Here is a 25,795-nt window from a genome sequence, read left to right as displayed (position 1 = left end):
CATGGGTCACTGGTACATGCAGGAAGCTGGAAGATTTTTCCAGGTTTTAATGGAGCTTATCGTTTTTCAGCGAGCCTAGGACAGTTGTTCCTGCAGCAGGGCAGATCTGGACAAACACTTCAGCTCTCGGATCGTACGGAGCCAGACAAATCCCCCCTGTACTCACAACCCACTAAGGCGGTGTGTTAAAAGAAAAGAGCGAGCAGGAGCCAAGAGAAGTGGCCTCGGTGTTTTGTGCCAGGCTAGGAGAGGCACCACTTTCATCCTGCTCAAGTGTTTCGGCTCTTCAAAGCAGAGCGCAGTGCCCTTCTCCACGAGAGCCGTCCGACTGCATCTCGCCAGCACTGCCGTTGCTCTGCTTAAAAATCCATCTTGCCAACACTCCATTGCTCTGCTTAAAAACCCATCTTGCCAACACTCCCATTGCTCTGCTTAAAAATCCATCTTGCCAACACTCCCATTGCTCTGCTTAAAAATCCATCTTGCCAACACTCCCGTTGCTCTGCTTAAAAATCCATCTCACCAACGCTCCCGTTGCTCTGCTTAAAAATCGCCCCGTCCTCACAGCCGTACGAAATGCAAAAAGCACATTCCTCTCTAAATTGATTTTTATTTTTCCAGCCAAAGGGCTCAGCAATTTCTATTAAAAAAAACCCCAACGTTCTTCCTTACCTGGGAAAAAAAAAAATCTCTTAATTTTTAGAAAAAAATGCAACAGGACTACTGTAAAACACTCCTATCATCTAACATGGCTCACAGGCAAAACAACGGAGCTGCTGCTACAAGTAAAAAAAACTCTTTCTTCCCCCAAGGCAGCTAAAATGTGGTCCTAGAAACTTGTATGATCATGCAAATGAGCACCACAAATGTGATTTAAAACCTTCCCTTCAGCTACACTGCCCCCATTTTCCCTGCTATCACAGAATGGTTTGGGTTGGAAGGGATCTCAAAGATCATCTAGCTCCAACCCCCCTGCCATGGGCAGGGACACCCTCCACTACACCAGGTTGCTCAAATATATTTCAACAGCTTGGGACACTCCAGCTCCAGGGAGAAGACTGAAAAATTGGCCACACTGCTGGTTTGAAACCTCTCTTCTCTTCTGGAAGGAAGATCAGAGGCCAAGGTGATGACCGTGTCTTGCAAAGCCTCTAATGGGTCTAAAGCCCGACTGGCACAGCCAGGGAGGACACCACCATCAAAACAGGAGATAAAGGACCAGTGGGAACATTAGAGGGCAGTGGTGCTTCTCTGTTCCTGGAATTTTTTTTTTTTTAATCTGCTTTGAATGTTTTCCAGAAGACGTACTCTAGTCCAAATTCAGGGAAGCCAGGCTGCTTTCCTGCCCATCTTAACCAGCAGGAAAGCACCAGAGGGAGAGCTGTCATCCTTTCAAGGCAGCTGCTACCCTACAACTGATTTAATTAGCATATAACATATTAGACAAAGCTTTACGATCCATCCCGAAGCTATAGCTGTGAACTGCAGGAAAAAACTTGGACAAGTTTCTGGGGCAAACGAAGCATAAAACAGAAAATAAAGCTAACACATTACGAAACGCGTGATTTTTTTCTAAACCGGTATTTTTTTTTCCAAAGTGGTTATGCTTTTTGTCATTGAAACAACAAAAGAAGGATTATTTTTTTTTTTTAGTTACATATGCAGATGTAATTAATTCCAAGTGACCAGAAGTGCAAACAGGCAGGAGCCACTCCAGGACTGGCAGCCAGACAGTCAGGGATCACACGTGCTGCAGCACCGATGCAAAACTTACTGCTCTTCAAAAAGCATCCAAAATTCGAGAACCTTCATCCTATACTGACAGAACTCTCCTGCAAAGCAACAGGGATAGTGATACGCAAATATATTTTTTTCCCTCTCCTACCAGAAATTAGTTTCTACACTAAAATACAAGTATGCAGAACATACTTGAGTTGGATTGTTGTTTTTTTTTTTCCTGTGGCTCTCTGCCACTACACATTTCCAACTGCAACTTTTAGAGGAAGGAGGTTATCAAGAGTAATTACTGTTTCTTTTATCACTTGTGTCTTTTTTTTTTTTTTAGAACAAGTTTGTCATTTGATTGGAAAGCCAACCACAGTCCTCGGAGTACAACCACTGACCGGTCCCTTTGGAGAGGGACAGGTGATGCATCAGCCAGTTCCCAACTGAGTCAGAAGAAGCCCAGGTTCAAGCTCTACCCTGTTCTCTCTCAGAAAGTTGAATAAATGCAAAAAATTAATACTGAAAGTTGACAAGATTGTCATCTGTCTCCTCCATCATGTGTCACGAGGGATTTGAGGCGTACAAGCGCTCCGCAGCCTTTCAACCAGCCTCCACAACGAGGACAACCACAGGAACACTCTGGAAACGCTCTGCAGACGTTCCGACGTACCCAGAGTGAGAACGTCAGCGGGTTTCAAACTGCTTTTGGGATTTTTGTCTCGCTGTCTGTCAGGCAGCACCTAACAGCACAGGCATGGTTTGTCTGCTAATGCACTGCCAGAGTTCTTCATCCTTCCCCCTTCTGGTGGCACCTGCAGGCAGGGAAAACTGGGAGAAAGTGTCTTATTTCTTTACTGACGTGCACCAAGTTAGTTATTTTGGGAACATCATTCACACTACTCCACTCAACTGCTATGGTAACCTGTTCTTCGTGTAATTAAGGGCATTCCTCCAGCCTGAATCTATCCATAGCAGCATCCACAGAGTTACTCAATACTCACACTTAACTCGGCGCTTTCAACTCCAAGCTGGGGCAGATGATCACTAAGCAGCTGAACGCTCCAGAAGAGAAAAGAGAAACGCTACGCGCATACAACCTGCGCGTGAAGCTTCTCTTTGGTTCTGCTCTGCTGCCATTTGAGCCACAAATCTCTCTTTACTGTTCAAATCTTTAGTACTTGCTTCTTGGTTGCTTTTGACCAAGATTTGGAGGAGCTGTTGATACGCAGGACCGCCGTCCAGAAGGACATCAACTAGCTGGAGAAACAGGATGGGATCAAACTGCATCTGCCAGTACTGTCAGAGCACTCACAGAGAGGATGACACCGCACCAGAGGTCTCGGAGATGCTCAGGGAAAAGGCAAGTGGTGATGATGAAGCTGCAGTCAGGCAAATTCTGTCTGGACATGAAGAAAAACCACAGTTCCCACAAGACTGGGGCAGTCGCAGGACAGGGCCTGGAGCGGTGATGACATCTCCATCCTCGTGAACTTTCAAAGCTTGAGTGAACAAGGTGCTAAGCAACCTCATCCAGCTTTAAATTTAGCCCTGCTCTGAAAAGGGGTTTGGACCAGAGACCTCCTGAGGTCACTTTGTGCCTAAATCTTCCCATAATTTTAAGGTCAGCAGTATGCACTGCGACGTGGTGCCGCAGGAAGCCAGACCAACTGGTTGTTGACGCTGCCTGGACTGGCGCTTGCCAGTTGCAAAACCAAAAGCAGAGCCAACTCATGAACCTATTAATTTCTTTGTAAAGTTACCACAAATAATGGCATATCGATTTAGAAATAGGTGCTTCTCATTCGACTTCACTTCAAAAGGTGACATTGCTACAAAATATATCATAAAATCGTTACTCCAATATTTTTATGTGCATCTTAGTTACTTTTCCATATTATGGTCACTTGAAGCCCGTGTATATGAACAAATTTGCAGTTTTGTTGGTTATCCTGGGAAGCTGCCATCCATGTCAGGGACAGCCTAAAGACCACAGCACTCCTTTCAGCGTTATGATCTTTGCTAACACGCAACCACGGACCAAGTGAACCTCGGCTGCAAAGGAGCCGAGGTGGAAAGCGTAGGTAACCTGAACAAAGAGATGGAGAAGAAGAAATCCAGATGGATGTGGCCAAGGAAATGAGCTGTACAAAAACCATGCAGCAGAGGTCTGCGTGTGTGAGAACAGAGCAAGAACGTACTTGTCAAGTCAGGAGAAAGGGATGCTGCCACGGTTCAGACTCCAAATGACAGCCTAGTGGAAGGGTTTGCTGTGTAGATGGAGAGAAAAAGCCAGTTTTTAAATTAAGAATGAGTAAACCTTAAAAATTAGACTTTGGTGAAGACCCACAAGAATCCTCGGTTTGAAGGGGACATGTTTCTAAATATTAGACCCCCCCTGCAGTGCTGTGTTCAGCTCTGGGGTCCCCAACATCAGAAGGACACAGAGCTGCTGGAGCGGGTCCAGAGGAGGCCACAAAGATGATGCAAGGGCTGGAGCACCTCTGCTCTGGAGACAGGCTGAGAGAGTTGGGGCTGTTCAGCCTGGAGAAGAGAAGGCTCCAGTGTGATCTTATTGCAGCCTTCCAGTACCTAAAGGGGCTACAGGAAAGCTGGAGAGGGGCTTTGGACAAGGACGTGTAGTGATAGGACAAGGGGCAATGGATTTGAACTGAAAGAGGGGAGATTTCGATGGGATCTAAGGAAGAAATTTTTTACATTGAGGGCGGTGAGGCACTGGCACAGGTTGCCCAGAGAAGCTGTGGCTGCCCCATCCCTGGCAGTGTCCAAGGCCAGGTTGGATGAGGCTTTGGGCAACCTGGTGTAGTGGAAGGTGTCCCTGCCCATGGCAGGGGGGTTGGAACTGGATGATCTTTGAGGTCCCTTCCAACCCAAACCGTTCTGTGATTCTGTGCCCCCATGTGAAGGGCACTCACGTTTCCAAAACTACAGAAAGGTTCATATTCCACGTGAAGTTAGGGGAGAAAGGGACTCAGGGGATCAGAAAGAACCACTTAAACATTTACACATGGAGCTTTAGCAATCAGCCCTGAAATTGCTGTCACCCTTGCACATCTGACAGTAGAACCAACAGGGAAGACAGCATCTTGAGATGTTGGTGGGAGCACAAAAAAAGCAAGCAAGCACAACTCTCAACAGCAACACCAACTAGCAAGGGGAGATGTCAAAGAACAAAGCCATCATATTAGGGGCACCAGGGGGTAAGCCAGCCCGGCAGGACAACGAGATGGGTCCTGCGTTCACGCTTCAAATCTGAATGAGTCACCAAACAGAGAGGGGCAGAGTCACAAGCAGAATGCAATTCACACCACGTTTTCCTTTATAGATGTATACTGTCAAGACAGACACATTTCTCTCAAGGAAAAAAAAAAAAAACACAAACCATTTCTGCAGGAGAAGGGGAATTTAAAACTAATTTTATCATATGCAAAATGCACTTTTATTACTACTTAGTCCGTACACATTGCCTGCTTTTTCACCCACCTATAGTGGAACTCCAGACTCGGGTCATAATTAAGGACTTCAAGAACACCTCCATTTGATAGGAAATATTCCCCACCCCACTTTTTCCGTGCCTAGCCTTTCCAAAGGAGTATTACACAGCAAGTAAAACCAGCCCGTGGGAGTTCATAAGCCTCGGGATTGATTTCCGATCCTCAAACTCAGTTGAAGCAATGCTGCCTCTAAACCACAAGCAAAAACCAGAGGAGACGTGCGGTACCTGCCCCACCAGTGTCCGATGGGATCGCTGAACACCCCCAGCACACAGGCCGGTGCCCCAAATGCTGCACGCACAACCTTGAGGCACCATCTGCTCTGCACTCAGTTCATCCACTCCCAAGAGTTACTGAAGCTCCCTACCGACGGATGAAAGGAGAGAAGGAAAGACTAGCACCAGTAACAGGACTGAAGGTTACTGGATCAAAGATCTAGCCAGTCCAGAATGGTGTCTCCAACACCAGCTGACAGCAGATAGAGAAGGACAGAGCCCAAGAAAACAACCCCTATGTGTAATTAACACCCCTCCCATACTCTCAAGCGTCAAAAATGTGTGGCTTAGGGACCTCTTTATCCATACTTAGAACATATTTAGCATCATTCTCTTCCAGGAATTCATCCAGTTGCTCTTTTAACTCAGTTGAACTTCTGAGGTCTGCAGCAGCCAGCATCCAGGTGGTTCACAGCCCTCGTTTTCACCATCTGAAGAACTCTGCACCATCAGCGACCACACAGCTTCATTGGTGAACTTTGTCCTGATCGCTTTTGGGCAGAAGGGAACCAGATCCTTCAAACTTCACTGGATTTTTTTTCTTCCCCAGGGAACTGACCACATCTTTCAACTTTGTGCTTATCTTCAGTAGATCGCTGATGCACGCAAAGGCCACTATCGCATCACAGCTGCAAAGTTCCTCCAAGAGCTTTTGGCGAGGAACTTTCCTTAACATCACTGGAAAACCTAAGCAAGCCACACAGAACCAGACCATCTCGCTGCATGCCTGCTAAGTCCCTTGCAGAGCTCCTGCAGACTTGCAACGCCCAACTTCCTTCATCTATCAAACATCTCTCCATACATCATGCTTACCAACGCATCCGCTGGCACCAGTATTCAGAACAAGCTTTTTGGTTTTAAACTGACGGAGAGATGTTCCCACACTGGCACCCACCAGCCTCACCCACGGTGAACATCCCACAAAACTGTTATGAACAGGAAAACAGACCAGAACAGGAAATGATTTGCCCAGATCAGATACCAAACCCAGAACAATCCCAGCTCAGTGTCACAATTTATCCACAACATAAATTATCGTCCACTTCTTTAAGAGCAACGAAACTAGTGAAGGGTTTAGAGAACTTGTCCTATGAGGAGCAGCTGAGGGAGCTGGGACTGGCTGGGGACCTTATCGCTCTCTACAATTACCTGAAAGGAAGGTGCAGGGAGATGGGGGTCGGTCTCTTCTCCCACGTTAGGAATGACAGGACAAGAGGGAATGGCCTCAAGTTACACCGGGGGAAATTTAGGTTGGATATCAGGAAAAATTTCTTTACAGAGAGAGTTGTGAGGTATTGGAACAGGCTGCCCAGGGAGGTGGTGGAGTCCCCATCCCTGGAGGTGTTTAAAAAACCGTGTGGATTTGGTGTTGAGGAACATGGTTTAGGGACCCCGGCAGTGCAGGGTGAATGGTTGGACTCGATGATCTTGAGGGTCTCTTCCAACCAGACGATTCTATGATTCTTCCAGCAAGCTTCTCAGGTGCATAAAGCAACATGAAAGTATCAGTATGGAAGAGAAGGAGAAGCTTTGAAACAGAACGAGAGCGAGCCCGTCTTAGCAGGATAACGATGGTTTGACGTTCATTTCTGCACTTTCAAATTCAAAGGGAACTGTGAATGGAATTCCAGCTTTATTCCTCAGACAACTTTTTATGCTACAAAGAGATCCCCAGAAATCCAAGATTTCAATTAAAATATTGTCAAATTTTCTTTTTAGGGAGTTCTGACAAAAGAAGTGAAAGCGAACGCCTGTGTAGCAGGCTACATCAAACGCAGCCTCAACAGCCCACGCAACCCTGGCTCGGAAAAAAGCCCGCCGAGTTACAAAGCCAGCTCTGCTTCCTTCCTCACCCTCCCCGTTACTCCAAGCGGTTCGGAAGGCACAGAAGGAGACAGAAGAGATAATGAGAGCAGTGATGTCAGCAGTCACACCTATTATGGGAGACCTCTCCTCTTGATCTGCTAATAGCCTCTTCAAACAGACCTGGCGCTCCGGGAACAGGAGAGCGGCGGTCGAGAGGGTCCCAGTTCAGAAAGCAATTACACGAGCTGGACACGAGCTCCCTTGTTTTTCAAGAAGCTGGAGCTGCTTCTCAGGTCAGCGTGCACCTTGGCTTTTATTCCTCTCTCAATACAGCTTTGTCCCCTCTGACCAGGTTTGGAGGCCAGACTTTTTGGGACTCGGCACCGATCCTCGGCAAATCCGCAGCACCGCTGCTGCGTGGCACGGGGCGGCGACACGGTTCGGAAAAACAGCTCCCTCCTTCCCCGCTGAAAGCCATCTCGGCCACGCAGCTCCAGGCACTGTACTTCACAGGCTTCTTTTAACGTCTCCTCTTCCATTCCACATAGAATCACAGAATGGTTAGGGCTGGAAGGGACCTTCAAAGGCCATCTAGTCCAACCCCCCTGCAAGGAACAGGGATATCTCCAACTAGATCAGGTTGCTCAGGGCCTCGTCCAACCTGGCCTTGAACGTCTCCAGGGATGGAGCATCCACCACCTCTCTGGGCAACCTGTTCCAGTGTTCTACAACTCTCATGGTAAAAAATTTTTTCCTAATATCCAACCTGAATCTACCTCCCTCTATTTTAAAACCATTACCCCTTGTCCTATCACAACTGGCCCTCCTGAACAGCCTCTCCCCATCTTTCTTGTAGGCCCCCTTGAGGTACTGGAAGACCGCTATAAGATCACCTTATCTTCAAAGCTCACGTTACGGAGGAGAAAAGCAGCCGTTCCCAGGAAATCTCTCCTTTCCCATGAAATATATACCTGAGGACAGATGCTTTCTGCGACGCAGTCAAGTATTCTGCCCATTCTTGTTCCAAACAAACCAGAACTCACAGCTCCTGTCATTTCCTTTAGTCTGATGAACTTATCAACAGCCTCATTTGGAACTAGATGATCTCTGAGGTCCCTCATTTGGAACTAGATGACCTCTGAGGGGTCCCTTCCAACCCTAACCGTTCTATTTCTGACATCTTCTCACCACTTCCAGCGTAACACATAAAAAAGAACAGTTTTCTATGAACACTGGAAATTTGGAAGCAGTTAGAAGTCCAGAAGACAGCTTTAAGAAAGCTGGCGAGGTTGTGGGAAACAAGCCAGACCCCTCTACATCTCTGCATCACTTTGTTTCCACCAAGAATTTATTGACAAAGTGGGCAGCCTGTTACTGCATCTCTTGCCAACACCTGGTTGCAGTCAAACACACCTGCAATCTAGGGGCACAGGCTTAATTACACCAGTAAATCCAAGCTTTCTGCTCTTCCAGAGCCTGGGAAAAGAGATGCATCTGGGCAAAAGACCCAGGCTACTGGCTGACGTGTATTTGCAGCCTAAGCAGTAAAACATGGTCAGCTTTCCAAAACAACCACTCATGTCACACATAGTATCCATAACCATCTCCTAAGGTATGTAATTTGTGGTGGGATAAGTAGTAAAATGCTTCAGGCTTGTGCAAGGGCACTTTCAAAATACAAACCCTAACACTTCCTCTGTGGCACGTGCTGCCTTTGTGCACACAACCTACAGGCATCCAGTGGCCCTACTCGCAACGAAGTCACAAAATATCTCAAAATAATTCCATTCTGGCACAAGGACCAGAGGAGATCAAATTAAATTACCGCAGGGAATGCTCAAAACAGTTGCTCTCTATTGGCTCTCCCTGTTCTGTCTATGGCTGTACTGAGTTTGCTCAGAGGCCCCCCTCAAACATTTATTTTTCTGGAGGAAGGGCCCTAGTCTGTTCGCTCGTTCTCCAAACGGAAGCAATTCACACCTTATGATTATTCGCACTGCCCTCTTTTTATGCTTTGCAATTCCATATTTTTTTTTTTTAATGGGGAAACAGAAACACACCCGACGTTCAAGTGCAGGTGGATGATGGGCATGGCACAGCAAGGACACCTGCAACAGCAGCACTAATTCCTAATGCCAATGGGCTTTTGATCACAAGCATCAAGAGGATCTTTAGAAGCGTTCAACCTCAAACTGTTTCTTCTGAAGGGCAAGCACCACCTCCAGGGCCCACCATCATTTACAGAAAATTCACACTGCCCGTCTTCCCATGGGACCACTTCAAGTTTGTCCACACCAAACATCAGCCAATTTATCATCCAGTCTCTCATTTCTCCTTGTATCACGGCTCAGCTTTTATTTTTTTTGATTTCAACAGCTCAGTATCATCAGCATCATTTATCAGGTGTCAAACCTGTATCCCACCACTTGCTTCTAAGACTCCAGAATTACCATATTTCACAATAACAGGCAGAACCACAAGTACAGGCTGGGTGGAGAATGGATTGAGAGCAGCCCTAAGAAGGACTTCGGGGCGTCGGTTGATAAGAAACTCAACATGAGCTGGTACTGTGCGCTGGCAGCCCAGAAAGCCAACTCTGTCCTGGGCTGCATCCAAAGCAGCGTGGGCAGCAGGTTGAGGCAGGGGATTCTGCCCCTCTGCTCTGCTCTCCTGAGACTCCCCTGCAGTGCTGCCTTCAGCTCTGGGGTCCCCAACAACAGAAGGACATGGAGCTGTTGGAGTGGGTCCACAGGAGGCCACGGAGATGATGCGAGGGCTGGAGCACCTCTGCTCTGGAGACAGGCTGAGAGAGTTGGGGCTGTTCAGCCTGGAGAAGAGAAGGCTCCAGGGAGACCTTCCAGCACCTTCCAGTACCTAAGGGGGCTACAAGCAAGCTGCAGAGGGGCTTTGGACAAGGGTGTGCAGTGACAGGACACGGGACAATGGCTTTAAACTGAAAGAGGGGAGATTTCCATTAGATAGAAGGAAGAAATTTTTTACATTGGGGGTGGTGAGGCACTGGACCAGGTTGCCCAGAGAAGCTGTGGCTGCCCCATCCCTGGAAGTGTTCAAGGCCAGGTTGGATGAGGCTTTGGGCAGCCTGGTGTAGTGGAAGGTGTCCCTGCCCATGGCAGGGGGGTTGGAACTGGATGATCTTTGAGGTCCCTTCCAACCCAAACCATTCTACGATTCTATGAAGCTGTTTCTATTTTTAATAAAGAAATCTGCAAAAAGGTAAAAATAGCAAGTGACAAAGCTGAATGACAGTCACAAAACTCCAGCTCATGCACTGAGGGGCAGAGCCATCAGAGGGAATGCACCAAACTATGCAGACACTACAACACCCCCAAATCGGTTATTAACACTCAGGAAACCTCCTGGAGTCACAGTGGACCACTCCACATCACCGGCCAAACGCTTGGAGGTGTCAAAGAAACAGATACAGTACCAGAAACTATGGGAAGAAGTAGTCAGCAACCAGAGAGACTCTTCTATGCCACGACACAAAGCCATGGTGCTCAAATGTCACCTTGTCTCAAAGGATACAAGTAGCCTGGAGAAGGGTAACAGCAAAAATCAGATCTATGGAATACATTCCACAGGAGGCACTAAACACAGATGGATCTTCAGTCTCAAAAAAAGAAGGAATTTAAAGCATTGCAAAGATAACTGACAGGTGGACATGGAAAAGCTGCTCACTTCTCAAGTAATGAGGATTATGGAGATGGACATAGAAAAATATCAGTTAAATGAGCAGAGGCAAATAAAAACTAAGAGAAGGGAACACCTTTTCTAGGTGTTTCTCAAATAAACTGTGGAACTCATTATCCCAGACTGTTAGAGAGGTTAGGAATAAAGGCAGGTCCCCAAAAGGAAAGGCAAATTCGGAGTCAATGGCCTCAGTGACCTTCTGGCACCCTTGAGGCACGGGGCTGACACAGAACTAGGGAAGGAAAACAAAAGGGAGAACTTTCACTAAAAAAAAACCCACAAACAAACACAACAACAACAAAAACCACTGGAAATGCCTTCTGCTACACAACAACACTTGTGAACTGGCATTTTCACACCAGAAAAATAATTTCTAATGCACCTACTACCACTGGTTATAAGATAACTGGTTAACAAACCACATTAACGTGGCAGAAGCAGCTGAGGCTGCCAAAGCCAGCTGAGGCTGGGCGCTCAAGGAGGCAGCTGATAGAATACTTCTGGCAAGAAACTCACCACGTTCTGCAGTTTCTGAAGGAAGCAACACACTGGGTCCAGCACGTGGCAGCTTTGGGAGTTTGACTCCTCACTTTTGGGTACTCCTCTGCTTTCCGAGGAGCGCTCACGGGAAGAACTACAAAGATTTGCAAAGGTGTCAAACCTGGGCTCTCCTCTGTGGCCTCCGATGCAGATGCCAATATTCCTCAGTTTCACCTAAACTGGATATTCCAACTATTGGCACAAGCTGGCCTGACAGCTTTGAAGTATAAAAGACTTCCTGACACCTCTGAAAACCCTTCAGAGAGTGATTTTTTTAAAAAAAAATCCACAATCCTAAGCAGCTTAATATGTTTAGAAACTTAACACGTTAGACTCCTTCCATCCATCATTAAAAGGCCAACATATCTGTCACATACCAGAACAATCATTGATTTATTCTGCTTTTTTGACAGTTATTTCACTCTCATTTCAGAATCATAAACTTAGCCACTCATTAACACTTTCCCAGTGGGCTTCATCTCACAAAGTCATGGCATTCAGGAATCTAAACACTCTCTTTTTAAAGAGAGAAGAGTTTTTAAAAGCTTCATTTTTTTAATTTTCCCAGTGAGGGATGTAGGCAGGAGCCCAACTTGCAAACTTGGACAACCCCACTTTCTACAAGTGTGATTCTTAGTGAGGTTATGCCTACACTTGGCAATTGTGCTGGCAGAGGAGCTGGCTGGTAACTGAGACCTTCCACCATGACCAGAAACACGTCGGCAGGAGCTGTGTCAGCCTGGCACCAGCCATTCTGCAGAGTGATGGGGGCTCTGGGAGCGCAGGGGTACCCATCTTCTGCCTAAAATCTACTGTTGCAGCCAAAGTGTTAACAGTAAGGAATGTGTATCAGCGAATATAAAAAGAACACTGTCCTTGAGATAAGAAGGTAGGTTGAAGCTGTGAAAAAAACACTGTCCCTGGGAAAAAAACAAGAAGGATGAACTATGAAAAACAAGATTCTGAGCAAAACATACTAACTGCAAAAATATTAAAATATTGTAACAAATATAGAAATCTGTATCCAATCACAGTGTGTATCATACTCGTGCTTGTCGCGTGAACAGTAGTGTTAGACCAATTAGCTTGCTAAGTACAGCGCATGAAAGCGTGCACAGAACCGAGCTATGCTATAAAAAGAGCAGTGTCACAGAATAAAGCGGAAGCCTTTTTACTCATCATATTGATGCGTCTTGCTTCCCCGTCTTCGGCCGCAACATCTGGTGACCCCGACGTGATCAAGAGGGTTTTCAACGACCACAACGCGGACGAGAGAGAGGACGGCCATCCCGGCGCCCAAGAGAGGCGGATAGCCCGAGAGAGGCGGAATCGTAGCGCTACGGACTGACCGGTGAGTCAGGCAGACCGAGGTCTGGATCGGGATGGGGAATGCTGCAATGACAGCCTGGGAACGAGCCACCGTGGATGGGTTCATGAAAATTGCATCCACAACGGGACATAAGATAGACCGCAAGGAGTTAATAGACCTGCTATTCTGGTGCAGGCGGCGCGGCTATCTCGCGGAAACTGATCAAATCTTTGATCCGGGAGCTTGGAGAACTGTGGGGTCTGAATTATGGGAAAGCGTGCAGGCTGGCATGAAGGGGGCAAAGACTATGGCACAAACGTATCGAGCAGTACGTTCAATGATGGAGCAAGTTCATGCAGATGCAGAGATAGCGCGCGCCCTGCAAACAGCGATTGCCTCCCCCAGAGTAAAGGACCCTGAAGAAGGTCCGGAGGAGGAATCCCCAGGGGATCAAGACACATTAGCAAAACAGGAGGAGGAGTATCCTGATCCGGAGCAGGGTCTCTTTTCTCCAGTTGCTGCCCCGGCAGGGTTTCGAGGAGCTTTTGATGATCTTATTCCACCTTGGGACCCCACGCTTCCAAGCGCCCCCCCCGAACCGCAGGAGCCGATGGACACCCAAAATCAAGCCGCAAGCAAAACTACATCCGCGTCTGCAGGCAATGGTGGCATCGTTGCCGCCGAGGAAGAATCGCAACATAGTGAGTCAAAACTAGCAACACTCCTGCAAGCCCAAAAGAATGTCATGACCAATTTGTTAGAAGAAATGAAAAGATTAGATGGCGGGGCGAAGAAAACCACTCGCGCGATAGCATACCAAAAGGCAGCAAAATGCTATTAAGGATGGACTTTCTAATATAGAAAAGCAGTTAAAAAATTGGGACCAGGAAACTGAAAACCAATCCCTTGCGGGAGATTTGCCTAAAACGTTAACTAAAAAGCAAAGACTCACTCTAATTGAATATGCTGGAAATGGAGAAATGGGAATTGAAGAACTCAACGATCATCTTAGGCTTAATTACGGGCCCGGTCAAGGGTTACACAGGCCGAACGGCGAGAAATCCTGCAATGGCGTACCAGACTTCGAGAATCAGGAATGGATCCCGATGCCCGGGACAGAGAGTACGGATCCAATGCACCACCTAGAATGTCCCAAATAAATGATGAAGGACTATCTGCATTTAAAACCCTGCCCAAAGAGCTACCGCGAGATCCTACCTTTGATTTTTCAAAGCGATGGCGAGGGGTTGTTACCAATGCTCAGTTGTCAGGGGACTTCGCCTTTACGCCTTTAATATCAGCGCCTGTAGTAACAACTCCTAATGGTCCAGAGTGGAGAGCCTTTGAATGGGGTCAGATTAACAAACTACAACAATCCGTAATGGCCTATGGCCTCGACAATTCCATCGTAAAAAAAACAAGTCATGGCGTTCATAAATATGCGGAGTGACACCTACAGATATTCGTCTCTTGTTTGAAATGATTTTAGGACCCACGACATTCACATTATTTTTAGCAAATGGCAGGAAAGGGTAGAAGAAAAACAGTTAGATAATGTACAGTTGGCGATTGGAGATCCCCTCCGAACTGCCACCCAAGACCAACTCTTAGGAACTGGGGTGTTTAGAGACCCCAGAGACAGGCAGCGCTTCCACCCCGTGTATTAGCTCAATCAAAAGCGTGTGCATTGGAAGCCTTTATGGCCCTGCCGCAAATTGGCAAAATAAATCCACCATATATGAAGATTACCCAAGGAGAATCCGAACCATTTCTATCCTTTGTGGATAAGTCAAAGCAGCCGTGGACACTGCTCCCAATGTGCCCGAGGACCTTAAGGATGTTATGGTAAAAGAAGTAGTTACACAAAACGCTAATGCTGCCTGTAAACGCCTCTTAGCTACCTTAAATCCAGCAGCTAATTTGGTTCAAAATGGTAGAGGCATGTGCTAGAGCGCCGTGGGAAGAAGAAAAAAACAAAAGCACGCATACATGCGTCCGCTCTTGCCGTTGCCCTACGCCAAAATGTACAAGGAAAGGGAGGACCGAAGGCCTAAAAACCGTTATCTGCTACCTATGCGGACAACGAGGGCATTTTAAAAGGCAGTGCCCGGAACAGCAACGGCGACAGCCCCATGAAGGTGAATGTAAGCGATGCCAAAAATATGGACATAGGGCACAAGAGTGTCGCTCACGATTCAAAAGGGATGGTACCTTCCTTGATCAGGGAAACTACAGCAGCCGCGGCCTGAGCGCGGCGAACAAATACTCAGGCCCACGACCCCTACGCAGCATGGCTGCCTCAACGAATTGCCCGCTGCCACCAGAGGAAGCGCAGGAGTTGATTTGGCCCTGGCAAACACAATAACAATTGATACCACAGATGTGCATCTAGCGGAAACGACGACTTCAAGCCCGCTCAATCGTACAATTGTGTACTAGCTGTTAAAATATGATCATGCCACCAGTGAATGGTGTTAATCTTCGTGGTTTACGCTCGCAGGAACTTTGGCATACACTTCTTATCAGACATATGTATTTTTGTCATCATAAAGTATTGAGCATGTTGCTGGTATTTCTTACAATCCTACTGGGCAACCAATCATAGAACACGCACATGGTACTTTGGAGAATATGCTTTTAAAGCAGGAATGATGGGGAAATCTCCCAATGAAACAATAGCTAAGTGTTATAGGTGTTAAATCTCTTAAATCGAGAGCTAAATATTTTGGGATGAATAAATGTCACTCATGTCAAAATTAGGCACAGGCAGGGTTACAGCAAGTGGCTTTCCAACAGCTGACTGAATTGGCTACGAGAGCATTAAGACGTGTCCCTGATTTTTGGGACAGGGGAGGCTCCTTTGCTTCCATTCGGCAGGGAGCACAGGAACCTTATGAGCATTTCTTGATTAGCTACAAATGGCAGTTCAGAGATAACAGAAAATCCGGCTACTGCAGATGTGCTGGTATTCCAGTCAGCCATTGAAAATGCTAACACAGACTGCCAACAAGCTCTTGATCTTATCAGAAATCGGGCAAAAAACGATTGCAGATTTAGTAAAGGCGTGTCACAATGTGGGCTCGAAACACTATAAAGCAAAATTTTGGGAACCAGCTAAAATCATTGCAGCTTCAATATTTGCACCAGGAGTTGGAATGGCACAGGTGTTAACTATACTGAGTAAGTTGGGTTGTTAGCTTGCAAAACAAATTAATGCTACAGCTTCTGCTTTATCAATGCTCTTAATTGACAGGATGGTTAAAATCTTTAATAAAGCAGACATTATTTTGCTAGTAGTTCTTTTATGCATAGTAATAATCACCCTCTGCCTATTGTTATGCTCCCAGCAGGCGGTACAGAGTACGGTTCATCAAGTAATGGTCACAGAAAAACAAAAAAGGGGGAGTTGTGGCATCATACACACAGCTACAGTTGAGGTTTGACCTTGATGATTTAAGCCTGTGCTCTTTTCTGAAGTTGGGAAACACCGATAAAGAGGATGAGAAAGAAAAGGGAGTGTGAACAGCTGGTGCAGGGAGTGTGAGAAGTTGACATGAGGAGTTTGGAAGTTGATATAGAGTGTGTGAGAAAATGATGTTTAGTTTAGCAAGTAAAAAATAGCTCCTTTTTAGGCATAGCCAATAGTAAAATTAAAATAGGTGCGTGCACTATTGTTTGTAATCAATCACAGTTGGGTGAGGGCCGCATGGACACATCGTGGCCAGAGTAATAATCTATAAAAGCTGCGTGTATAACAACAATAAAGGTCACTCTGCTATCACAAAAGAATTTTGGACACAGACAATCACAGCTGCACAGCCTCCTTTAACAGTAATCATTAATGGGAAGGCTTTCTGGCCTAGTTGACACAGGGGCTGATGTATCTATAGTGAAAGATCCTGACTGGCCGCCCTCTCGGCCTCTGATACAGCCCTGGCAGCTGTGATCGGAGTAGGTGGAACACAGATCCCACAGCAGAGTGCACAGACCTTGTCAGTAGTAGGCCCAGGTAACAAACAAGCTGTTTTGAAACCATATGTTTTTGATGTCCCATGTACATTATGAGGTCGGGATTTGTTGAATCAGTGGAATGTGAGGCTAACCTCAAATTTTTAGCACGTCACTGATGTCCAGCCCTGACTCAAGCTGGCAAGCTGGTCTGGGTCGATCAGTGGCCATTAAAAGGTGAGTCGACTGGACTGAACTCAAAATTAGTCAATGAACAGCTCAAATTAGGACATATAATTCCCTCCAATATTTGTTATCCCAAAGAAATCAGGAAAATGGAGATTTATGTTAAAAGATTTAAGAGCTATTAATACAATCATTTCACCAATGGGTGCATTACAACCGGGTGTACCAAATCCTACTATGATTCCAGAATGTTAGCATTTGATGGCGATTGATTTAAAAGATTGGGTTATTCACCTTTTTACTTTTTTATTTATTTACACCCTAACGATTGTCCTAGATTTGCCTTTTCAGTTCCAGTGCTTAACAATGAACGACCCACGCAACGATATCATTGGATTGTACTGCTTCAAGGAATGATGAATAGGCCTACAGTTTGTCAATTGGTAGTAGATGATGCTCTCTGTCAGGTCAGACAGTAAATCAAGCTTAGCAAATTGTACGTGCCTACCCTGACCGTCAACGTATTGTGCCTTCAAATACTCCAGCAGGAGTAAATCCAACAGGTTTATGTGCCAATGAATTATGGCAAACTGATATTACTTATATTCAATTGTCTAATCGATCTAAATATGTGCATGTAACTGTTGATATGTTTTCTGCCTTTGTTATTGTTACTGCTCACACTGAAGAAAACCATGGGAGTACCAAAGAAAATTGGACAAACGTGATCCAGTATGGTGCCTTTTTACAGGATTGGAGAGTGACTCACACTACCAGCATCCCTCATTCACCTATGGGACAAGCTGTTATTGAACAAACTCATTTAACGTTAAAACAAATGTTTGATAAACAAAAAGGGGCAGTCTTCCGTATATTTCCCCCGCAAGAATCCTTGGACAAAGCCACATATGTTTTAAATTTTCTTAATTTGTCTGCTTCTAGGCAACATACTATGGCTGTGGATCACAATTTTAAACCCAGTGCTATTTTTGCAGAAAAATCAACAGCATGTTATAAGAAGCTGGACTCAACTCATGGGATGGCCCTGCGCCTCTGCTACATGGGGAAGAGGGTATGTTTGTGTTCTTCCCACAGGTCCATACTGGTTACCAGCAAGAAACGTAAAGCCAACCAGGACTTTTTGAAACTACAAATAGAGAAGGGGAGATCCAAGAATTAGCAGAGCAAGCAGAGATCACAGAAACACCGAATGAAGAGAATGGTTCAAATGGACAGACTTGTAATAGAAGATTTCATGTTAATATATCAACTGTTCTTATGTTTCTCATTGTTAGGTATATTACGTGTGTGAAAGTTGCTTGTATATATTGCTTGTATATATGCTTTGGTCTTTTCTCCGATCGGAAAGTGTATGGATTCCACCTGTAGCTACTGGAAGGAAAAGAATTAACTGGTACCAAATTAATGACAAAGAATACTAACTGGACTTAGTTGTAAGCACGTAACTTCGAAAAGAGAAGCTAGGAGGATTGTTATTGAACAACATGTTGCGATGCGCAAAAAACCGCTGTTAGCCGGCAGAGCACATACTGGGCAGCCTTGTTGCACGCACTGGCCACGCGTGCGGCAAACGCCGTGTCAGTGCCTTTGTCGTAGACTCTGCTGAGGGTAAAAAGAGATGGCTCAGAGCGGAGCTGAGGAGGCTGCAGAACACACTGTGTGGATAAACAGGGGACGCCCTGAAGGTGCCGTGCCTGCCTCCCTTCTCCACAACGACCCTGCCGATTGACACCCTCCTGCTCAGCGAAATCTTGGTATAGTGGAAATAGTAAGGCCCTCGGAAAGGGAAGTAGTATACTAGAAACTGCTTTTGCAAGGCTGTACCAAAACAATATGCTAGTAACTGAAATTGCCAGTCTCCTACACAGAGTTTTATTCGTGCGAGAAAAGAAAAAGGGGCAACGCTGTCACTGATCGATCACACAAATTTTTCACCAATCTGCTCGACCTCTTCAGAAAGAGTTTGCACTGTCGCGAGCACAAGCCCGTGCCATCGTCGCTGCAAGGCACCAACCCTCGAGGATTGCAACCAAGAGGAGTGTGGCAAATTGATGTAACTGAGTTTCCCGCCTTTGGTCCACTGCGCCATATCCACGTCACCGTGGACACTTGCAGTAGAGCTGTATGGGCAACACAGCGCCTTCTACCGCCTTCCGATGTGTGAAACAACATTGGCTTTCAGCATTTGCTGCCTTGGCTTACCACAAGTCATCAAAACAGACAATGCTCCTGCATACGCAGGAACAGCATGTGCTGCATTTTTAGCGGATTGGGGAATTGAACATAGAAAAGGTGTTCCGTACAACAGTAAGGGGTCAGGCTATTATTGAACGGCGCCATCAGGATATAAAACGACTTGCTGCCATTTTGAAAAAAGAGGGGGAGATGTCCCCCAACGCCGTATTAATGAAGACCTGTTATGTTTTAAATTGGAAAAATCCTGTCGGTGATGATGATGCCGTTCCAATGGACTATCATTTAACTGGCAACCCACATGATTTAAGTACATCTGATCCAAGGTGGCTTCCAGCCAAGTGGTACGACCGTGGCTGAGCGAACTGAAAGGCGAAGGCGAAGGCAATTCAGGAGTTCCCAAAGACTCGGACCTCTCTGCAGAAGAATAGAAGAAGTGCTAAATCTTCCAAAGAACATATTAGACGACTCTGATCCAGACGAGATAGATTTTGCCTTTATCCGTAGTTTAATACGCACGCGCAAAGCTGCAAAATTATACCCGCTAACGCACTGTAGGTGTAGATGTAGAAGGTTACAGGTTTATAACTATAGAGTGTGGAGGTTGTAGTCGCATATGTCATGAATCGCAACGTGACGCAGTGCAAGGCTGTGCAGATTGTAGACGCGCTTTAGATATTAACCCATACCAGGCGCTTGCTGCTTGGCTTAGAATAGAGAACGCTTCACGACAAAGGTTAATTGCGTTGTTTGAGAGTGCAGAAGAAGCTATATTAGCACACGCAGCCTTTAGGTTACAAAACTACTGACTGTTGTAGAAGTAGCACAAAAGACACAAGTGATGGGTACCAGATATCAGAAGCAGTGTAGACATCATGATAAGAATGGAGGAGTTATTGGTAGACAATACCTATAGTAACAGGAATCTTAGTTTGGTGCCAAATGACCTATGGAATCAACTCCATCAGCCCGAGAGACAACATATGGGTACCATTGCTAACAAAACAAATCAGTCATTAATCTGCCTAGCCCTGGTGGTATTGGAAACCCATTCCGTACTTGTCTCATAGGAGTACCAACATGGAAAGTGGCAGCCTTTAGAGGGCTAGTAAACACCACTAACCTAACATATAGCAACTTCAATACCACACGATCTATAGAGCGACCCCTCAACAGTATGACGGAGCAGTACAATGCCAGCTTATTCATGCACTTAATGCTTCCCTCCAGTCTGATCCAGAAGAATTAGACCTGCTTGGTAGTATGCATGCAAACACTACCGCTGGGAAAATAGGAGGATGGTTTTCATTTTTGCCGTTAGACCCAAACAGCTCAAATAAAAACAGGAAACTATGGGCAACCTTAGATTCTAATCTTGACAGCGCATCGGTACTTCGCTTTCTATACTCGAGCTGCAATGGCAGCAACATTACTGAACCTCGAAGGTTGCCCGAAGGAATTTTCTTAATTTATGGAGACAGGGCATGGAATGGCATTCCAAAACAACCACAAGGAAGTCCTTGTTATTTAGGCCAACTAGCCCTATTCCATCCCAATATATCCCTGTTGAGAAAATGGAGTGAAAATCACACCAGGAGAAAAAGAAGCCTCCATGATCTAGACTGTAGCAGTGTAGGCAATCCCACTTTTGGAGTGAATTTGGACGAGTAGCTGCCTCCACGCTTTTCCCAGGGTTAGCAGCAGCAAAAGCGCTCACCTTAGCAAAACAACTAGGTTCTGGGCTCGTGACGAGATAAACTTAACATCCAGCATTCTAGATGAATTAACGAAAGACGTAGAAAGCGTAAATATGCGGTATTGCAAAACAGAGCAGCGATTGACTATTGCTTTTAGCCCATGGGCATGGTTGCGAAAGAGATCGAAGGAATGTGTTGTATGAATTTAACAGGTCCAGGAGAGTCAGTGCATAGAAAACTTAAACAACTAAAGGACAAACTACATGCCTTGAAAGAGGTACATGGCATCGATGGATGGTTGACTTCCTGGGGAATAGATGGTTGGTTGAGAGATCTCATCAAAACGTGCTTAGGGCCTCTTTTGTTGTTAGGCTTTCTTTTGCTTTTTGGACCATGCTTAATGCAATGTGTGACCCAACGCTTGTCAGCTATAGCGCACGCCGTTTTTGAAAAAAGAGGGGGAGATGTTGCAGCCAAAGTTGTTAACAGTAAGGAATGTGTATCAGCGAATATAAAAAGAACACTGTCCTTGAGATAAGAAGGTAGTTGAAGCTGTGAAAAAACACTGTCCCTGGGAAAAAAACAAGAAGGATGAAACTATGAAAAACAAGATTCTGAGCAAAACATACTAACTGCAAAAATATTAAAATATTGTAACAAATATAGAAATCTGTATACAATCACAGTGTGTATCATACTCGTGCTGTCGCGTGAACAGTAGTGTTAGACCAATTAGCTTGCTAAGTACAGCGCATGAAAGCGTGCACAGAACCGAGCTATGCTATAAAAAGAGCAGTGTCACAGAATAAAGCGGAAGCCTTTTTACTCATCATATTGATGCGTCTTGCTTCCCCGTCTTCGGCCGCAACAATCTACCCTTCAAGGTTCTCCTTTCCATAGTTACCTACAAAAACTATCCTTCACCCCTCAATTTGATCACACACTAAGCTCACGAGACAACGCAGATCAATTTCAGAAATGTCCATGTCTCCGGATCTAAGAAACAAGAGCCACCTGCCTGCCATGAGCTTGCCTGCCACGACCAACCTTGTCTTTCAGCAAAGGAATTTTTCAGACTACGCTTGGATTTGTATCGGGCACCAGACGAGGTACGTGCACGCTGCATTTCAAACACTCCACCCTGGCACCACTTTCGACAGCGAAGCAGTTTACCACAGCTGACATCTCTCCAGCTAGAACCCAACATCCATCCCAGTTCTGTCCTACAGGAGGAGATCCCTTCTTTCTTTAGATACACATTTTTTAAAGGAGCTCACTAGGCTGCACTGGAAGCAGTTTGGAAAGCAGACAGAAAGCAGGAAAGGATTTTAAAAGCCGGAATCACAGATTTTTTTAACCCCGGTGATGTTACCACCCTGCATGTGGCAGCCAGCTTCTGGACATCACAAAGACCCACCTACGGAGAGCTTCTCGTTGGACGTCCCTCCCCATGACCCTCGCCACACTCACCTCGCCCGAGTAACTGTATTTTCCTTTCAGGATCTGCCGATACAAGCGGGTGCGGTTGTCGTCTTCGAAGGGCATGGTACCAGCTCAGGAGAATGTAGGAGATAACACCCAGTGCCCACATGTCCACCGAGTTGGTGTACGGCTTCCTGACCAGGATCTCGGGAGCGATGTACTCCGGGGTCCCGCACGTGGTTTTCATCAGGCAGTCGTCTCCCTTCTTCCTGGCGCTCGCCAGCCCAAAGTCCGTAATCATGATTTTGGAATCCGTTCCCGGGTGGTAGTACAGCAGGTTCTCCGGTTTGAGGTCCCGGTGCGTGATCCCCAGCGTGTGCAAGTACTTGACACCATCCAGCACCATCTGCAGCACGCGCGTAGCGTCTCTCTCGGTGAAGGAACCCTTGGCGATGATCCGATCAAACAGCTCCCCTCCGGTCGCCAGTTCCATCACCATGTAGACCCGGTCCTGGGTCTCGAACACCTCGATCAGCTGGATGATGTTGGTGTGCCGCACGCGCCGCAGCACGCTGAGCTCCGACTCGCACACCTCCCGCCCCTCCCGGTACTTGGTCTCGATCATCTTGATGGCGTAGGGCTGCTTGGTGGCCCTTGTGCTCCACCCGCACCACGCGGCTGAAGCTCCCTCTCCCCGATCAGGGCTTTAATGTCATACTTGGCCGTCACTCTGGGGTCAAACTTGGCCCGGTACTTGGCCACTTTGTTCTTGCGGGGCTCGGGCTGCTCCGCTGTGGGCGGGCAGGTTGTTCCCAGGATAGGGGTTGGCGTGACGCGGAGGGGAGGGCGAGCCAGCTTTGATGGCAGTCCCACGGTCATCTTTGATGAAATGCTTGTAGATGTCATTGTGGCCCGTGTAAGGCTCGACTTTTTTAACCAGGTCTAGCTGCACATCTTTGGGGGGCTCGGGAAGCACTTTGCTGGTCCACAGCCCATCACTGAATGGTGTTAATTCCCTATCAAGGCATTTTCCCAGGGCAGCGCCAGCAGCGACCACGTGCGGGGCAATTCCCACGTCTGAACCTTAGGAGAAGAATGAGAAGAAACAGATAAAAAGGAATCAAGGTATCAAACGAGGAGCGTGAGGTTTTCACTGCACTTTTGTGCACATTCACTCCACAGAATCACAGAATGCCAGGGATTGGAAGGGACCTCAAAGCATCATCTAGTCCAATCCCCCTGCCGGAGCAGGACCACCTAGATCAGATCACACAAGAACGCGTCCAGGCGGGTTTGGAACATCTCCAGAGAAGGAGACTCCACAACCTCTCTGGGCAGCCTGTTCCAGTGTTCTGTTCCCCTTACTGGGAAGAAGTTCTTCCTCATGTTTAGGCAGAACCTCCTATGTTCCAGCTTATATCCATTCCCCTTGTCCTGTCATTGGATGCCACTGAGAAGAGCCTGGCTCCATCCTCATGACAGTCACCCTTCCATATTTATAAACATTAGTGAGGTCCCCCCTCAGTCTCCTCTTCTCCAAGCTAAAGAGACCCAGCTCCCTCAGCCTTTCCTCACAAGGGAGATGCTCCACTCCATCATCTTTGTGGCCCTGCGCTGGACTCTCTCCAGCAGTTCCTTGGAGCAGCTCCTCCAGAGCACGCGCAGGGCTTTCCTGCTTTCCTCAACAAGCTAGGGAAGATATTGTCTGTAAAAAACCAGTCACAGTCAGAACAGATGCCTGTGGAAACTGCACAGTATCTCTTTTTATTAAGCAGTTTAATGCACCCAGCTGAGGACCGAATCACAGAGCCACAAAACAGCTGAGGCTGGAAGAGACCTCTGGAGGTCTTGTCCAGTCCAATTGCTTTAAAAAAATTCAAATTAAGGAAAGAGTTGAGCATTTTCCTTAATTTTGTTTCATTTTTGTAAGACAGCAGGCACTCTGAATCTTATAGTTTCGAAGTTTCTCACTAGAATCTCCACAAAGTATCTCAGCAACTTGCTCACTTAACGAATCTTCCAAAGGTTTTTTTTATGTTTAACTGGGAGCGGCGTCTTAAACGTCTCCACTGCTTTGCTGCTGGGCATCAATGCAACTGTGCGGGAGGCAGGGATTACAGAGACAGTTATGCTGGTTTTAAGATGCACTTTGCCACTAAACTCACTGCATCCCCTGCAAAAAGGCAGCCCTTATGTAACCAGAGCAGCTTTCAGCTGGCAATTCCCTCCAAAACCCTAAGAAATCCAAGTGAGCTTTGACATCTTTTAACATCCTGACTCAGCTTTGCTTTCTTTTGTGTCTTCAGACACCAAGTGGCACTTGTGTTTTTCCATACGGAGCGACGTGTAAGAAGCGGAATTTCTACCAGCTGCTCCAGACCAGAGCAAGGGGAGCTCTTGCTCAGCACACTGTATTCCAGCAGAATCAAACCAGCTGCACTTCAGCAAGCCCTTAGGCACTGATTAAACCAATATGACTGGCTAGGAGACGGAGAAAACTCTCTGTGTGTGCTCTGGCAGTTGGCCAAGCAGTTTCAGGTTTCTACTCTTTGGCTCAGAGCTCATCAATACAGCGCCTGAGCCTTCACAGAAGGCTACAGAAAAGCCACCAGTCTTGGAATGTCATCGTGTGCCTTACCATCACCGAGCGTGTCCTCACTCATTCACCACCTCTCCAAGCAACGCTTCAGCACCAAGAGCAGAAAGGGAACCCTGGCTGGTCTTCCAGCAGAAGAATTACGTGAAGGAACAAGACATGTTTTAGAGGGACCCAAAGCAGCTTAGACTCTACATCCAACCTGGAAAGAAAACAAGGCTTTAGTTCAGATTCATTTTTAAAATCAGTCATCAGCAAAGTAATTCCTCACGTAAGACCTCCTGGCAGTACCGCAAAGCCCAGCACACCAACCAGGCACAAACGTGCCTATGCTAGGGTGCAAGCATTAGAAATAAAAAAGAAGTTCATAAAAAGCTTAATTGATGTTTGAATTTCACCAAGGGCTGTCCTGGAATTAGGAGTTCACTCAGATTAAAGTACCATGCCAAAAAATAAATAAAATCCCACAGCTATTCCTGAATAATGCCTCGCATGGACAGTTTTTCCCAGTGTTACCGTGCCTCAAAGCATACTAGGTTACCAGGTAAACAGAATGAAGGCATCCACAAACAAAGTTATTATAGAGGAATTCACAGAATCACAGAACATCAGGGATTGGAAGGGACCTCAAAGGATCATCTAGCCCAATCCCCTGCCTGAGCAGGACCACACGTAGAGAAGCACTCGGGCAAAATATCCCACCCGTAAACAAAACCAGTGAGAAGGATCAGATGCTGTGCTTGAAAACGCCGTACATAGACCCTCCGCTGCCAGTAACACCGACTGAGCTCAGGCAGCAACTACCAGCGTGGCAGTGGCTCTTCCTCAAACACGCACAGGTCCGTGACAGTAGA

At 46.5% G+C, this 25,795-nt stretch overlaps 1 protein-coding gene across 1 annotated transcript in view; it reads right to left on the bottom strand.

Moving 5' to 3' along the window:
- The window catches only part of PSKH1 (protein serine kinase H1), a 48,024-nt gene that overhangs the window by 21,025 nt on the left and 1,204 nt on the right, over positions 1 to 25,795 (bottom strand). The window contains 6 exon segments of the mRNA XM_086621070.1: positions 22,394 to 22,474; positions 22,476 to 22,997; positions 22,999 to 23,040; positions 23,042 to 23,131; positions 23,133 to 23,428; positions 24,984 to 25,143. Coding sequence (XP_086477196.1) covers positions 22,394 to 22,474; positions 22,476 to 22,997; positions 22,999 to 23,040; positions 23,042 to 23,131; positions 23,133 to 23,428; positions 24,984 to 25,008 — 1,056 coding nt within the window. The 5' untranslated portion in view covers positions 25,009 to 25,143.

The sequence above is a fragment of the Tauraco erythrolophus genome, chromosome 15 (genome assembly GCF_009769465.1).
Source record: "Tauraco erythrolophus isolate bTauEry1 chromosome 15, bTauEry1.pri, whole genome shotgun sequence".
NCBI lineage: Eukaryota > Metazoa > Chordata > Aves > Musophagiformes > Musophagidae > Tauraco > Tauraco erythrolophus.
This window is presented reverse-complemented; position numbering and strand designations above follow the sequence as displayed.